The sequence below is a fragment of the Phyllostomus discolor genome, chromosome 10 (assembly GCF_004126475.2).
Source record: "Phyllostomus discolor isolate MPI-MPIP mPhyDis1 chromosome 10, mPhyDis1.pri.v3, whole genome shotgun sequence".
NCBI lineage: Eukaryota > Metazoa > Chordata > Mammalia > Chiroptera > Phyllostomidae > Phyllostomus > Phyllostomus discolor.
The window spans coordinates 37,127,207-37,142,645 of NC_040912.2; the positions used below are offsets into that span (position 1 = coordinate 37,127,207).

A 15,439-nucleotide genomic window follows, 5' to 3' on the forward strand; every position below is an offset into this window, starting at 1 on the left:
TAATTTTTAGTAGTCACATAGGATCAAATATCATGAAATTCAAATGTGATATGAAGAATTGGTTCTTAAATTTTACATATGACACCAAACTCCTTTTACAAACTGTCTACTTTTTATCCCAGATAATGTTATGTTTATGAAGTGAATTATTTAAAGTCATCTTTCTATGCAGATGGAATGCCTTACCTTGTTAGAAATATTTATATCCCTTAGGTGTTTCATTAAGTAGTGAAGAAAGAAACAAATAGTGTTAATATGTCTAGCACATCTTTTACGTTTAAAAAAAATAAGGCTACAGAGAAGTCATTTCACTTATGTTTTTTGATCTCAAAAATACATGCATTCCTGAAGGATTTATGTGAATATGAAATACAAGGTCACATTTTTTCTGCTACATGCTGTATTCATTCATTTATTTATTTTTAACTGAGTTTATCGGAGGGACACTGGTTAACAAATTTTTACAGATTCAGGTGCGCAGTTTTACAATGTACACTATACACTGTACACTGTACAGTGTGTTCATCTGTACACTGTATTGTGTGTTCACCACCCCAAGTCAAATTTCTGTCCCACCATTTATCCCCTATAAGCTTCCTCCACCTCTCCCCACTGCCGCTCTCCCAGAAATAACTACGCTGTTGTTCATGCCCATGAGTTTTTTCTCTTTTCTTTCTTTTTTGCTCCAGGTCCAACCATGCTGTTGCAAAGGGGAAAATTTCCTCCCCTTTTAAGGAACTTCCTTAAATACTATTTCCTATACACAAATGGTTTTATATTAGGCTCATATCCGTTTTACAAATTGGTGACTAATAACCTCCATATATTGTGTTTGAAGATATGATGAATTCCCTGCAGTCCTATGAAGTATGCTAAGTGATAAAAAAAATCTTTTTTTCTTCCTTTAACATAGTAACCTTTTCAATAAATATTTTTAACTGGAAAACATAATTAATGTGAAATTGTAAAAAACAGGACCACCAGGTCAGGAAATAAAATATTCCTGTCATTTTTACCCTGGTGCCATGCTCTTCTCTTTGTTAGTCTTCACTTTGCTTCGACCTTAGTATAAGTGCTGCTGAAGCGAGCGCTGTGATCCTGTTTTTACATGCAACAAAACATCTATGTTGCTTTGAAAGATGGGTCTCCTAGTGTACAGTGTTTCTGATTCAGAAACCATGGGACCACTAAGTTAGTTTGCATCTAGATTCATTTGTTAATTTGTCATAGAAAAGTCAGTTTTTAAGAAGATGTAAAACCCATTTATTGCCCACGTTAGCAGAAATGTTAGATAAATGTAAAATCTGGGTACAGCTTTATTGGACGTATAACTCAATGTCTAAATTAAACTTAATGTACATTTCAGGAAATTTAAAAGTTGGGGGTATTTACCAAAACAGTACTCTGTTTCTTAATCATGACATTGCCAAGAGATATAAGGAATAAAATAAATTAGAGAAAAGAACTTCTCAAAGATAAACAAATGGTTATTTCTTGTTTTATTATTTTAAGGAAATATACTTGTTTTGCCTTCTTAATTGCAATAATTCCTAATCTGTTTTATTCAATATTCTACTTAGAAAAATAAAATTCTTTAAACAGTAAGTGGCACATATCAGAATATTTGACACAGAGAGTATTATGATTTAACAAAGCAATCAGTTTAAACAATACACATTTATATTTTGCATACAAAGGGAAGACATTAAAATTTGACAGATGTTCTATAATTTCTATAAATATTTTCATAAAATGTTTATAAATATTCTACAATTCTCAAAAAATGTATCAGAATACCAAAGGTTGTGTAATAAGTTTATTTTGATCATGAAAAAGTGCATGGATTAAAATATTGCTCTTTAGAGTGTCGAAGTTTCAAAAGCAAGATCTCAAATCTTTGAATTGTGGATTAAATTTTAACAGAGACAAACTTTATGTTGTTGGTGCTTTCTCTGACCTACACATTGGTAAATATCACTGCTCTGCTTCAAGTAGCACATTGATATGATATTTAAGATGAGGAAGGTGATTAGCAATAAGATCATTTACAGTAGTATTGTAATATTTTATGTAAATATGCTAATTAAGTTTTGGAGCAGTTTGGGCCTTGTGGATTCTGAGTTCTTTAGGCCTTCTTTACCACACAAAATTGTTCTGTTGTTACTGTTATCTTCAGGAAAAAATGCAGTCCACAACATTAAATCTAACAGGTTGCACATTTCTGTTCTGAAGACTTACTGTTATATTATTTTCTTTTGAGATGGATTCATTGGGGTAAGATCTTGAAGAATTTCATCTGGCTATAAGTACAAAGCTGAAAGGCATGTGAACCCAAGGAACATATAACAATGGTGTTTTGTTGAGCAGATATTTACACAACAATATCCTTTCAGTATGTTTTAGAAATGTAAACATTGTATTTAAACTACTGCAAACGAAAACATAACTAGTATAATTTATGTTTACTGACAACTAATTACTGATTGTTAATATTTAGTTTGGTATGTAGTGAGATATCACTGGCTAAAGTAGATTAACATTTATTTAAATATAAGTCTCTTCCCCATGATATCTGAAAAATCAGTTGGTCTTCCAGACTCTATGGGAATGTATCAATTGATGAGGAATTCATGGCATGTGAAAACAATGAAGCCCATTAATGGACAGTTAAAAATTTTTCAACCAAAAGTTGCTGCCCTACCTATTCTACTCATCGGTAGCAGTGCTGTACACTTGTGTAGTTATTGAATACCCCTGACTATACTAAAGTAGCAGGACATTACATATATTAGAAAATGCAGAAAGAAATTCAGAAAGGATGAGATAAAATAAATGTATATGAAACTTTCAGCATTCCAAGTTCTATCCTGATGGATCTTGATACATACTACTTGCATTCTTCTTTGATATCACCACCCTTGATCAGTGGAATATAAAATAGCCCTCTGCTAACATAAAGCTTCTTTTTGTTTGCCTATATTGTTCCTTTAGCTCTCAAGTTTCTTCTATAACTTCTATTTGGTTTCTTGTCCATATTTTTGCCACAAAGTAATGTTACTAATAATTCATTCTTATATACCCTACTGGAAAATGATCTAATCAAGCAATAACTCAAAAATAGGAGCTACAATTAAACCAAAATGAGTTTCTACAGACACTAGTACTTTTAATGTGGGGGTGGTCATAGCTCTTCATGTCTCCTGAATTAAAAAAAAAACAAAACCCAAAACTCAAGTGACCCTATGTGCACCATGAAGGTATGAAGAACAAGTAGCTCTTTATAAATTAAATTTTTTTTTCTCCCTTCCCCTAACTACTTACACACACACATACACACACCACCCTGAGGAAGAATCCTAACTTTAACTGTTCAAGGTTTTCATGTGTGAAGATTCATATTAATTTTTGTTTTACGTACAGAATCTACTTTTTCATCCTAATTATACATCATCTTGCCCTAATGACTTTTAGAATCAATGGATATAACTAAATAAGGCAAATCAATGAAGTTCACATATATAATTTTATATACCTAGCTCCTCACATAATATTTTTGATGAGTTAGCATCCATCTAATAAGTTCTGGATTCTGCATTCCTTTGGGAAATGGTACAAGGCCTTCTTGAGTATTAGATTATGCATTTGGATCTCTGATTTAGTGGAACAGTGTAAAAATCTCTCATAATCAGAACACTCCCCATTGGCTTCACATCTGAAGATCCCCAAGAGTGCTGTTTGTCCCAGTGAACATCTGGAATAGATTACATGCAGTTAATTGGCTCCAGGTCGAGCTTGTTACAGACGGTAGCATGCAGTATAACCTATGCAATTCGCTAAATCCACCCACTTGAGGTTAAATCACACCTACTTCTCTCTATAATTCCTCCCAGATGCAGGACACACACATGTGTGCATACACAAATTGCACACACACACACAGACATGCACTAGAAGACAGCAAAACAGCAATAGATTAGTGGAGAGGTTGACAATACATTTAACCCATAAATTATTTCAATTAACAGATTAACTATTAAATTCAAAGGATTGTTGGGAATAAAAACAAAGAATCAGGAGAAGCATATTTTTGAGAGTGACTGTTTTATAGTAGAAAAATATTTAAGGTTAAAAAAAAGTTCCAGCATGTTCAGGGTTTGTTTTAGTTTGTCCCTCACTTAGCATATGTTTCAGCACATGTAGGTACTTATCAGAATGTCACAGTAGCAAGTAAAGCAGGGCTTTGATTTTTAACTTATTTAACAATATTAATGAGTTGGGTTACAAGGAACAGTATGACTACTGTTCATTGAAAACCAAAACATCAATCTTCTTAACTTATAGTGTTGGAGGCACAGGGCATGTCATAGCGATTAATGACCAGTTGGAGGAGTAGATATCTCAATGCACAGCCAAGGGCCATTAACCCCAACTGGCCATTAATTCCCAGGAAATGTCCTGTACTGAAGTCATTATTGCTAATATAATGCACATATGGAAAGTTTCCTCTCTTTTGCCTCTGTGCATAAACATACATTCATGTTACATGCATTGTTACATGTCATGAAAAAAAGCAGAATTTCACATGTCCAGAGGTTCAGAAAAACTGAGCCTAGTAAGAAATTTAACATATACTTAATCTCTACATTCAGTTTAACTTTCACTTTTTTTCAGAGAGCATGACTTGGTGGAAGAATACATATTTGTATGTCAAGGCTGTGGATCTGCTACAATCAGATACATATGTTCTGCTAACCTGGGTATAGGCAAAAGTGAAAGGAACAGGCAAACGGTATTAGAGAAACCTGACGAATATGGACAGAAGCAGCACACATGATCTAATATCAAGGGTGATGTGGAGTACCAGAATATCTGTGTCATAATATATTAGGTACCAGGACAGGCATGAGACACGTTTAAGAGTTAGGTCAAGTTCCTTTTTGGTTTCTTCTTTTTCCCATCTTACTGAATTATGCTAACTCTCTGCCTTTTCCTCAGCAATCTAACCAAGTCCATCATGCTTCTAGCTTTTCAGGAACCCTTAACTAGGTTTCACTGTTTCCTTGAACTTCTCTTTATGCATGCACATGTGTATACATGTACACAAACATATTATTTACATACAAGCAATATTATAAGGAGAATCTGGCAGTCAAAGAATGCATCTGTTTTACTATGTAAATGTCAAATTGAAAAATTAAAAGGATGCATGTCTTAAGAGATTTAGCAATTCAAAGCACAATTTAAAGTTAATCCTGATACATTTTTCTATGGCCCAGATAAAGTGACTCTGTCTTGTGGCAATAGCATAAGCATGTTGTTCTATTAACTTTAAAATAATACAATTCTGTCCTTCTTAGGAGTTTGTTTCAAATATGTTATTTGAGTAAGGACTTTCTTAAAATACATATTAATGAAATTAAAATTTTTTTTCATAAAAGGTTGCTGATTATATGGGTTATTTTGGTTAAAAGTATATTCCTATTTTATCTCAAATTATAGCTAATTAGATGAAGCCATCAGAAAATGTCATGAAAGGTGAATAAAATATGTGATATGTTTATATTTAGTGTAATATTCTTAAATGAATATCTAAATCAACTCAATTATTTGTGTTTATAATAATCTCCTAAGTCAAACAATTAAATACACATATAGACACACAAGACAATAGTTTGGTACTTCCTACAGGAATATTTGAAAGTAATTAACATAACTGAGAAAATATAATTTATTAAATCATGTTTGACATTTTATGAAAAACATAAAATTTGTAATTTGTCTTTACCTTGCCAAGTCTTTTTTTATTATATTTTTATTACCATTTATCCCCTTATACCCACTGCCCACAATCACCATATGCTTGTCCATGTCCATGAGTCCTTTTTGCTTGATCCCTCCACTCAAACCCCTCCCAGCATAGCTCTCATTCTGCTTGCTATCTATGAGTCTCTCTCTATTTTGCTTGTTAGGTGAGTTTCTTCATTAGATCCCACGTATGAGTGAGATCTTATGGTATTTTTCTTTCTCTGACTGGCTTGTTTCACTTGGCATAATGTTCTCCAGGTCCATACATGCTGTCGCAAAGTGAGGTGGTCACTGGCCTGCAGTGACCAAGAAAAGCTGCAGATGCTCCAGATATGAGAAAGCATACACATGGACAACCGAGTCCTGTGGAGAAATAAGAACGGAACGTCCACTCTCTCTACTGGAGAGCATCCCGTCTTCCCGCCCGAGCAGGCTTTTATTAAGAATACAGATACAGTTTGTTGATTACAGTCTGGCAGGGAAAATCAAAAGGAATAGATAACTTCCAAAGGGGCTGACAGAGCTCATGCTGAGATTTTGGGGTTTTATCACTTAAAAAGGCTATAGGATCTAAAAGCTAGTTTCATTTCCTGCCCATGCCTTCATATTCTAATTCAAGAGCACCCTCCAACAAGCACATCTCACAGGATCTTGTATATTCTATGCCCCAGGTCTAATTACCCGGGGGTCTGCTGACTCTGGTCTGGACTACACCGCCCCTGTTATTTTCCACAGGCCTGAGTCAGGCAGAGGAGACAAAGGCAGCTGGGAGACTTGGATTTCTCACAGCCAGAACAAGGACTCAGGCTTTGTCAAAGCCGAGGGGGCAGGGATCGATGTCGATCACCCCCTCATTTCCACAGCCCCCTGAGTCTCTTCCTTGAGGGCTTTCCCATGTGATCGCATCTGTCTTAGATTCATTCTCTTTTTAGAAAATTGTTACCCATCATTGACTGCTGACCAAGCAATGGGAGCCGGCATAGAACAGGTGGCATTCATGCCAGGGAACTAAGTTTTGTCTCCTTAGTGTTTCCTGGTTCAGAGGTCTCTCACTCAGCCTTAGCCATGGGGGGTTACAGCTTTCTGAGACCAGGTAGGGCGGACCCCAACAACAAAGGGTAAAAATTTCTTTTTGTATGGCTGAGTGGTATTCCATTGTATAAATGTCCCATACTTGTTTTATCCACTCATCTGTTGATGGACACTTGAGCTGCTTCCTATCTTGGTGATTGTAAATAATGCTGCAAGGGTACTATAAGGGTACTCATGGATAGGAAATATTGACATCATTAAAATGTCCATGCTACCATGTCCATATAATTCCTATCAAGATTCCAGTGACATATTTCACAGAACTATAACAAATATTTCAAAAATTTATATAGAATCACAAAAGGCCCCTCATAGCAACAGTGATCCTGAGAAAGATGGACAAAGTTGGAGGAATCATGCTACCTAATATCAAACTATACTTTAAGGTCATAGTAGTCAAAACAACATGGTACTGGCAGAAAAGCAGACACATAGATCAGTGGAACAGAATAGAAATCCCAGAAATAAACCCCCACCATTATGGTCAATTAATATTTGACAAAGCAATCAAGGCCATACAGAGTGAGCTAAAGATAATTTATTCAATTAGTGGTGTTGTGTATATTGGCAGATACATGCAGAAAAATGAAACTTGACCACCTTCTTATACCACACAAAAGAATAAATGCAAAATGGGTCGAGGACTTAAATGTTAGACCTGAAACCATAAAAATCCTGGAAGAAAACAGGCAGTAAAATTTCAGATATTGCTGGTAACAGTATTTTATCTGATATAGCTCCTCAAAGGAAACAAAAGAAAAATAAACAAATGAGACTACATCAAACTAAAAAGTTTTTTTGCACAAAAAAGGGAAACCGTGTACTTTTTCTTTAAAATGTTTGTTGTTGTATATAAGCCCTGACCTGTGTGGCTCAGTTGGAGCATCATGCCATAAACCAAAATATCATGGGTTTGATTCCCAGTCAGGGCATAAGCCTAGGGTGAGAGTTTGTCCCAGCTCAGGGTGCATAGAAGAGGCAACCAATTGATGTTTCTCTCTCACATAGATGTTTTTTTCCCTCTTTCTCTCTCCCTGCCTTCCCCTCTTTCATACAATGAACATTTTCTCAGGAGAGGATAAAAAGAAATAAACAAACAAGTAAATAAAATGTTTATCATGTATAAATAAGTTAATACTTCCATAAATCTTTTGTTATTTCATTTTCTCAGACTGACTGCAACTTCTGAGATTTAAGGTGAATGTAATCTTGATATTCAAAGTCTAGGAGGCATTTTAGTAGAGTTGATCTGCTATAAGAAAAATTTACTTATAGCCCTGACTGGTGTAGCTCAGTGGATTGAGCATGGGCTGTGAACCAAAGTGTTGCAGGTTCGATTCCCAGTCAGGATACATGCCTGGGTTGCAGGCCATGACCCCCAGCAACCGCACATTGATGTTTCTCTCTCTCTCTCTTTCTCCCTCCCTTCTCTCTCTAAAAAATAAATTTAAGAAATCTTAAAAAAAAGAAAAAAAAGAAAAATTTACTTATTTGACCTTCTCTCAAAACTCAGTTTCATGGACATAAAATATTTGTTGATATTAAATAATTAGAAAAGTACTTAAAGTGTAATCGTTTTTATATGGCTAAAGCTGTCATCAAAAAAGTACAGAAATTATTGGAACAAAAGTTGAAGCAGGTCCCACATGTAAAAGCCTCCCTAGAAATAGGCAAATCAAGATTCTTTTCCTGGGCCACTTCTTAGAAAAACAACAGTAACTTCGTGGAGAAGAAAGAGAAGCTCAAAGGCTGCATCAAGAGTTGATGATCAGTTGGTTCTGCCATGATGAAGAATACCCAAAGACTGAGGGTTTTGGAAGGCTGAGTCCAGCTACAGTCCAAACAAATGTTTTAATCCGTTACTTATTTGTCATGTGACCTTGAGAGAACTATTTAAAACTCATACCTTAGTTTCCTCATCTATGAAGTAATTATTTACCTTCCTCCGCTGTTACTGGTATTCATAAAAAAATAAAAGGAGGCTTATTAAAAATTTAAAAAATTTATTTGAGCAAAAATCAACTTGATTGGGGCAGGGCCAAACTAGAAACGTTGAGAGCACTCTACCATCAGGAGTCAGGGGAAACTCTTTTGTAGAGAAAGAGCAGAAGAAAAGAAACTATTTGATTGGCTATAGTTTAAGGCTCAGTTGGTTGTTTGTGATTGACTTTATTTAGCATTTTGAGTTTATGACTTTGAGTGATTCTTAGGCCTAGATTTTGGTTTGCTTATGTAGTAGGCTACCATGGCATTGGTACCTCATCAGTCTAATAGCTGCCTTTAATTAGTTAAATAGCATTGTCATTTAAATTATGTAAGGCACTTAAAAAAACTACATAGTATATAGAAATGTTCAATGAATGTTATTTGTAATTATTATTATTAGGAATAGTTTGAAATATGTGAGTTTTGATTTATTCTGTGTCTTAACAAAGACAACCAAGGCAGCTGATTTATGGCAACCTAGCTAGTAACATGCCTTCCTCTTATACACCCTTTATTTTACAGCTTGTTTTTCTCTTCAGCACTGTACTGTGTAGAATAGTATAGGGTACAGCTAAGATTGCCTTGTCTGAGGCCTAAAATTGTACTGTTGGTCCTGGCCAGATTTTCCCTGGCCCGTTTTCCCAACTGTAGGTAGACTTTTAAAATATCATTTTAAGTCAGAAGCAAAAGAAGAACTCGATCAAAATGACAGTTTTTATTTGTTTTTGCTTGAGATTCTTTTCCTTTGGGAATGACATGGGTAAAGAGTAGGCTTTTGTCAGTGTTTTTATCTGATCAAAGAATTCATCAAGTTACAGAAAGAATTGATTCCTTCTATATTTGCATAAAACCTTAAGTGGAAGAAGAAATGCTAATTAAAACCACTAGTTTTAGCTAATTAAAACCACTAGTTTTAGCTAATTAAAAACCACTAGTGGGCTTGTATGCTAATTAATCATTGATTTTAAGTTATGTAGTCATTTCCACAACTGAGTAAAGCTGAATCTGAATTTTATTACTCACTTTTGATTCATTTCTTTGGCAACAATTTGTAAGAGCAGTATAAGGGAAAAGGAACAGTTATTTTTAAAATCTATATACATTCATACATTTATAATTTGGTAAGTCTTAGAAAATCTACAAACTTCTTTTTAAATATTTCTTTTCTTATTTTTAGATTGTTTCCACTATTTCAAAGAGAACTTTGTTTTCATCATGAATGCTAATAGAGAGGAGACACCAAAGTCCAGAAGCTACTGTGCTTACCTTTTTAATGCCTTGATGATTGTAAGTGTGATGCATCTGTTTCCCCTGGTCACTGGAACTCCTAAGCAAAATATTCCACGACTGAAGCTAACCTACAAAGGTAAATGTGTGTAAATACTTTCAGGTTGTCTTTTTAATTACTGTATTTCTTTTATTCAGAAATACATGCTCGCTTCACTGACCTGTTTTTAGTATTGGCACCAGCTAATAAAATAATTATAAAACAAAAAGGCCAATTATTTATTATTTTTGTGAAGAAAATAGATGTCTAAACTCTGTGTACATACACTTTTCATTCCATTGTTTACAGTTATCAACAACTTATGAACGCAATAAGGAAATTTTGGTCTGCAAGTTCTAATCAGTTTTTATTTTTTTAAAAGATTTTATTTATTTTCAGAGAGGGAAAGGAGGGAAAAAGAGAGAGAGAGAAACATTAGTGTGCGGTTGCTGGGGGCCGTGGCCTGCAACCCAGGCATGTGCCCTGACTGGGAATTGAACCTACGACACTTTGGTTTGCATCCCGAGCTCAATCCACTGAGCTACGCCAGCCAGGGCTAGTTTTTATTTTTCAAAAAAAGAAAAAAAACATTATGTCACATAGCTGCCTAACTAGTTTATCCCTATGGGAAACTTTTTATTTTTTATTTTAATTTTTTTGTTATTGTTCAGTTACAGAAGGAATTTTTTTAAGCAGTAAAATATCTTCAAAAAATTAAGACACTAAAATATCTTTAACCTCTCAAGCATATACACATTTTATTATTTTTAAAAGGCAGTATGAAAGAATGAAAAGGATGAAAAAACTATTTTAGAAATGAAATCTGCTAAGTTTTAATATTTAAATTACTATAAACAAAACTTTTATAAGTTATAGTTAATCATCTTGTGTCTACATATGTATAATACATATATGTACATACATACATATGGTAGAAAGAAGACAGAGAGTGCCAAGTTTGATGCACAAAGATTTATTGCTTTTGTTTTCTTTCCTGTGATGTACCCTTGACTTTTTTAATACCTTAAGCATTGAATATAAAAGACTCAGCCTCCTATATTCTGAACTTGGCAGGCAAAAATTATACTAGTGATTTTAATATCTTCTGATTGTTAGGACAACCTATTTTCATCTTAAATTAAATGTCAATAATAAAAGCTAATTTGATGTCACGTAGAAGTGTAAGTAGAATTTCTGGAACAGATAAAACTACTTCCTTATGTGCTGATCAGAGACACAGCCAGTATCACTAGAGTCAGCTATTTTGAACAGCTAGAAGATTATTTTGAGGGATTTCTTAAAGGCCAACAAAAATGTAATAACCATTTTATCCAAAGAATGCTGTTTGATAAAGACTTAGCTTTGAACCTCTAAATCCACAATAGCTTGTTTGGTTCTATTGTTGTATAAAGAGATTTCTCTTTAGTTGCATATTTTGAATTCTTGTACATTTATTCATGCTAAACCTGTTTCTTGAGTAATGAGTAAGGGACCCTGAATCAGGATGTTCTATATTTCTGTATTTTGTGTTATAATATACGTACATCTTATAACATGTATACATGTATCCCCACAAGGTGGGCTTCTCACAGTGACTTCTACAGTTTACACTACAGATGAAGTAAAAATGAGTTTTGAGAGATAACCTATTTCCATCTTGTGACAGTATAAACATGTTCTATTTCACCATCATCATGAAGGAATTCATATGGGTTAAGGATATTTATACATAGAAATCACTAGTATCTGCAATGTTTTTTGTTTAGAAAGCTCCAAAAGATGAGTAACATAACTAAAGAGGAAATGGATGACGCTTTTGAAAGGGAAGAGAAAAATGAAGGTTCACCAATATATAAAGATTCATCCCTTAAGATGAATTATAGTTTCTTTTATCTTTAAAATTTTTTTACATCTTAAATTTTAGTATTGACATATTTGAATGGCTTATAATAGATACAGATATAGCTCTGTCACCTATATGTTTACATATCTGTTTTTTATTTTTATTGAAATTATTGGAGTGACATTGGTTAATAAAATTGTAGTAGGTTTCAGGTATACATTCCTATAATACATCATCTGTATATTTTATTGTTTGTTCACTACCCCAAGTCTATGTAGTCTGTTTTTAACTACATCCTTTTGAGCCTGGCATAACAAGAATTCAAGCATCAATATATTTGAATATTTATCCCCCAAATCTTGCTTTCTCAAAGAATCACAGTAAACCTACAAGGCACCAGCTAGTTAACACTGAACTCACACATATAAGACATAAGGAAGGTAACCAACCTGCTTACTAGTTACCATATACTCACACATGCTACAATTCCATACTGAACAACCACTACGTGCCTAGCACTGTCTGAAAAAAGTCACTGTCCTCTTTAATTTTTTTCCCAATAGGGGGACAGATAATGACCAGGTTAACAAGTTAATATTACTTAAAATAGTGGGAACTGTTAGGAAGGTTATAAAGCAGGAGAGTGACTGGGTCCAGGAACCCTACTTAGACTATATCATGTTGAAGATTTAAGACCCCCTGAAAACTCCCTCTTTACCCATTTTACAGATAAGAAACTTGAGCCCCAGAGCCTTAATGCCTTTCCTCAAAACAAGAAGCCATTAATTAAGTGGCAGAACTATCTTGTGTGTTTTTATCTCTCCAGTTCAAGGTCCATGCTCTTTCCACCTTGAGGGAATGAGGAAACATTATATGTTCAGGAAATACCAAGATATTAAAAAACAATATTTCACCATTACCTCTTTGGCCGTATGCTATTTTCAATAACTGCCAATAGTACTAATTATTTTTTGCTCTTCAAAACTAACATGTATTTTCCTGGAAAAGAAAAATTTGAAATCACCTATAAAATTTGTATCTGCCATTGTATAACTAAACATTAACGTATTTGATAGAATGGTTTTTGTTTTGTTGCAATTTTCTGACAAATGAGTGGATATGTCTATTTTATTTTTATTTAATAATTATTTAGCTGTGAAATGCAGTATGTGTCTTAAGTAGAGATTCTTGACTATTTAACTCATCTAATTTCTTTGATCTGACTAATCTAGTATTAGTTCAGTTACTCAATTCGGTATAACAGTGGAAGAAAGTAAATTCTGAAGTCGAACTGCTAGGTATTAACTGCTATGACTGGATGTGATATATTTGTCTGTTTATTTTCTGTGGTGTAGTTTTCTTACTCATAACAGAGTAAATCTAACAGTAAATCTAAATGCATTAATTGATTTAGTTTTAATAAGGTTGACAGTGTTCAGCATAGTAAGCACTCAATGTAGTGTCAATTATTATTTTTTATGAAATATCATTATCATGAAATATGTTAATGGTTGTTCCCAGACCCAAGGTTTCCCTACATAAATAAATTTGAAAACATTATATATAGTTTTCTCTTGGGGGTTTACAACATACAAATATTGAATTTGTTCCTGTTTACTCCCAAAGCATTTTCTACTAGAGTTGGTTTCCGTCGGTCAAGTACCACCCTCAGATTGTTAATTTATTGAAGGTACTTTCCAGGGTTTTTACCTTGTGGTCTTCTAGATGTTAACATGCTCTCACAGCTAAAAAAGGTCATTGTTGAGCCTATAGAGTAGTGTCTTTGACTACATGGTAGCCCTCAGAGTTGGGTAAAATGAATCATAAAATTATTCATGGGTTCAGACATATAGTCTGCACCCCCCCCCCCCACACACACACCAAAACAGTGGGAAAAGAAGATAGCTTGCTATGAAGATGTTTCTCTAAATTACTTGGTGAAGAAGCATGATCAATCTTATGGTAAGAATTCCCGTATTATATATATATTTTTTTTCTATAAGGCAAGTAACTGATCGTTTAATTTTTGGTGAATGTGACATATTTGAATGGACTCACTGGTTTTCCCAGACATGTTTTCTGTAAACTGAGGTTGTGCAGTTGGGCTTTCATAAGTTTAAGAGTTCAAGGATAATTTTATTATGTATTTGATACTCAACTGTCAACATTTCATAACAATAGTTTCTGAATATTCACCATGTTTCTGGCCTTGTTCTGGCAACAAGGGGACATGTTAGCAAACAGAAGAGGCAGAAGTCATCTGTAGTTTATATTCTGATATGAAAGGCAGACCATACATGAGTACTTTGCATAATGAAATAGAAGATGATAAGAACAATGGAGAAAAATGAATCAGGAATGTTAGCTAGAGAGTGCTGAAGTGCAGTCGTCCAGGAAGAGCTTACTGAGTTATGTTTTCACAAATATTTAAAGAATAGTTGTAAGTCATTCAGATAATTGGGAAATAATCTTTTTTTGGCAAAAGGAACAGTGGGTGTAAAGGTCCTGAGGTAAAAAGATGTCCATATGTTCAAGGATCCTAAAGAAGACAGACGGTATGGCTAAACAGTGGGATTGTTGAAAGAAGATTGATTAAATTAGAGAGTTAACAGAAAGGAAGATTAGTTTTTCCACTGCTTGTCATGGCTAAAATACTGATTTTTCATCTGAGTGATATGAGAATCCACTGAGGAATTTTGAACATGGCGGTAACATGATCTGACTTCAGTGCTGTGAGTATACTGGAAGGGAGAGATCAGGGAAGTAGGGTATCTGGTTTTAGACTATTGTAATAATCTAGTATATGGACCAGACTGGTTATACTGAGGAACAAGAAGAGGATAATGAAGGTAAGGCCAACAGTATCTGACTCCATGAGTGTTTTTTGTCTGTTTGTTTTTGACTCAAGGATGGAGTTACTATTAATTGAGATAGCAAAGACTGCGAAAGAAGTTGGTTTGGAGAAATCAAGCAGACATTTGTTTGAGAAGCTACTAGATATCTATGTGAGATTTCAAAAGACATCTCAGTATATAACTTCTGGAGTTATGAGATGGCAATTGGAAATATGAATTTGTCAGTCTACTCATATTTTTAAAGTATATTTTACGTATTATGCTATTACAGGTTTCCCAATTTTTCCCCATTTCCTCCCCTCTGCCCGATTACCCCCTTCCCCTCCAGCAATCACCGCCCCTTACTTCATGTTCATTGGCCATGCATATACGTTCTTTTGGCTTCTCCATTTCCTATACTGTTCTTAACCTCCTCTTTTCTATTTTGTACCTACCAATTATGTTTCTTAATCCCTGTACCTTTCTCCCCATTCTCCCCCTTCCTCACCCCTCTGATAACCTTCCAAATGATCTCTATATCTATGATTCTGTTCTTGTTCTAGTTGTTTTCTTTGTTTTTATTTCTTTTTTAGGTTCAGTTGTTAATAGTTG

At 34.3% G+C, this 15,439-nt stretch overlaps 1 protein-coding gene across 1 annotated transcript in view; it reads left to right on the plus strand.

The window, feature by feature from the left end:
- The window catches only part of SEMA3D (semaphorin 3D), a 193,897-nt gene that overhangs the window by 58,834 nt on the left and 119,624 nt on the right, over window positions 1-15,439 (plus strand). Inside the window, exon 2 of the mRNA XM_028525669.2 lies at window positions 10,061-10,249. Coding sequence (XP_028381470.1) covers window positions 10,099-10,249 — 151 coding nt within the window. The 5' untranslated portion in view covers window positions 10,061-10,098. The remainder of the gene's footprint in view (window positions 1-10,060; window positions 10,250-15,439) is intronic.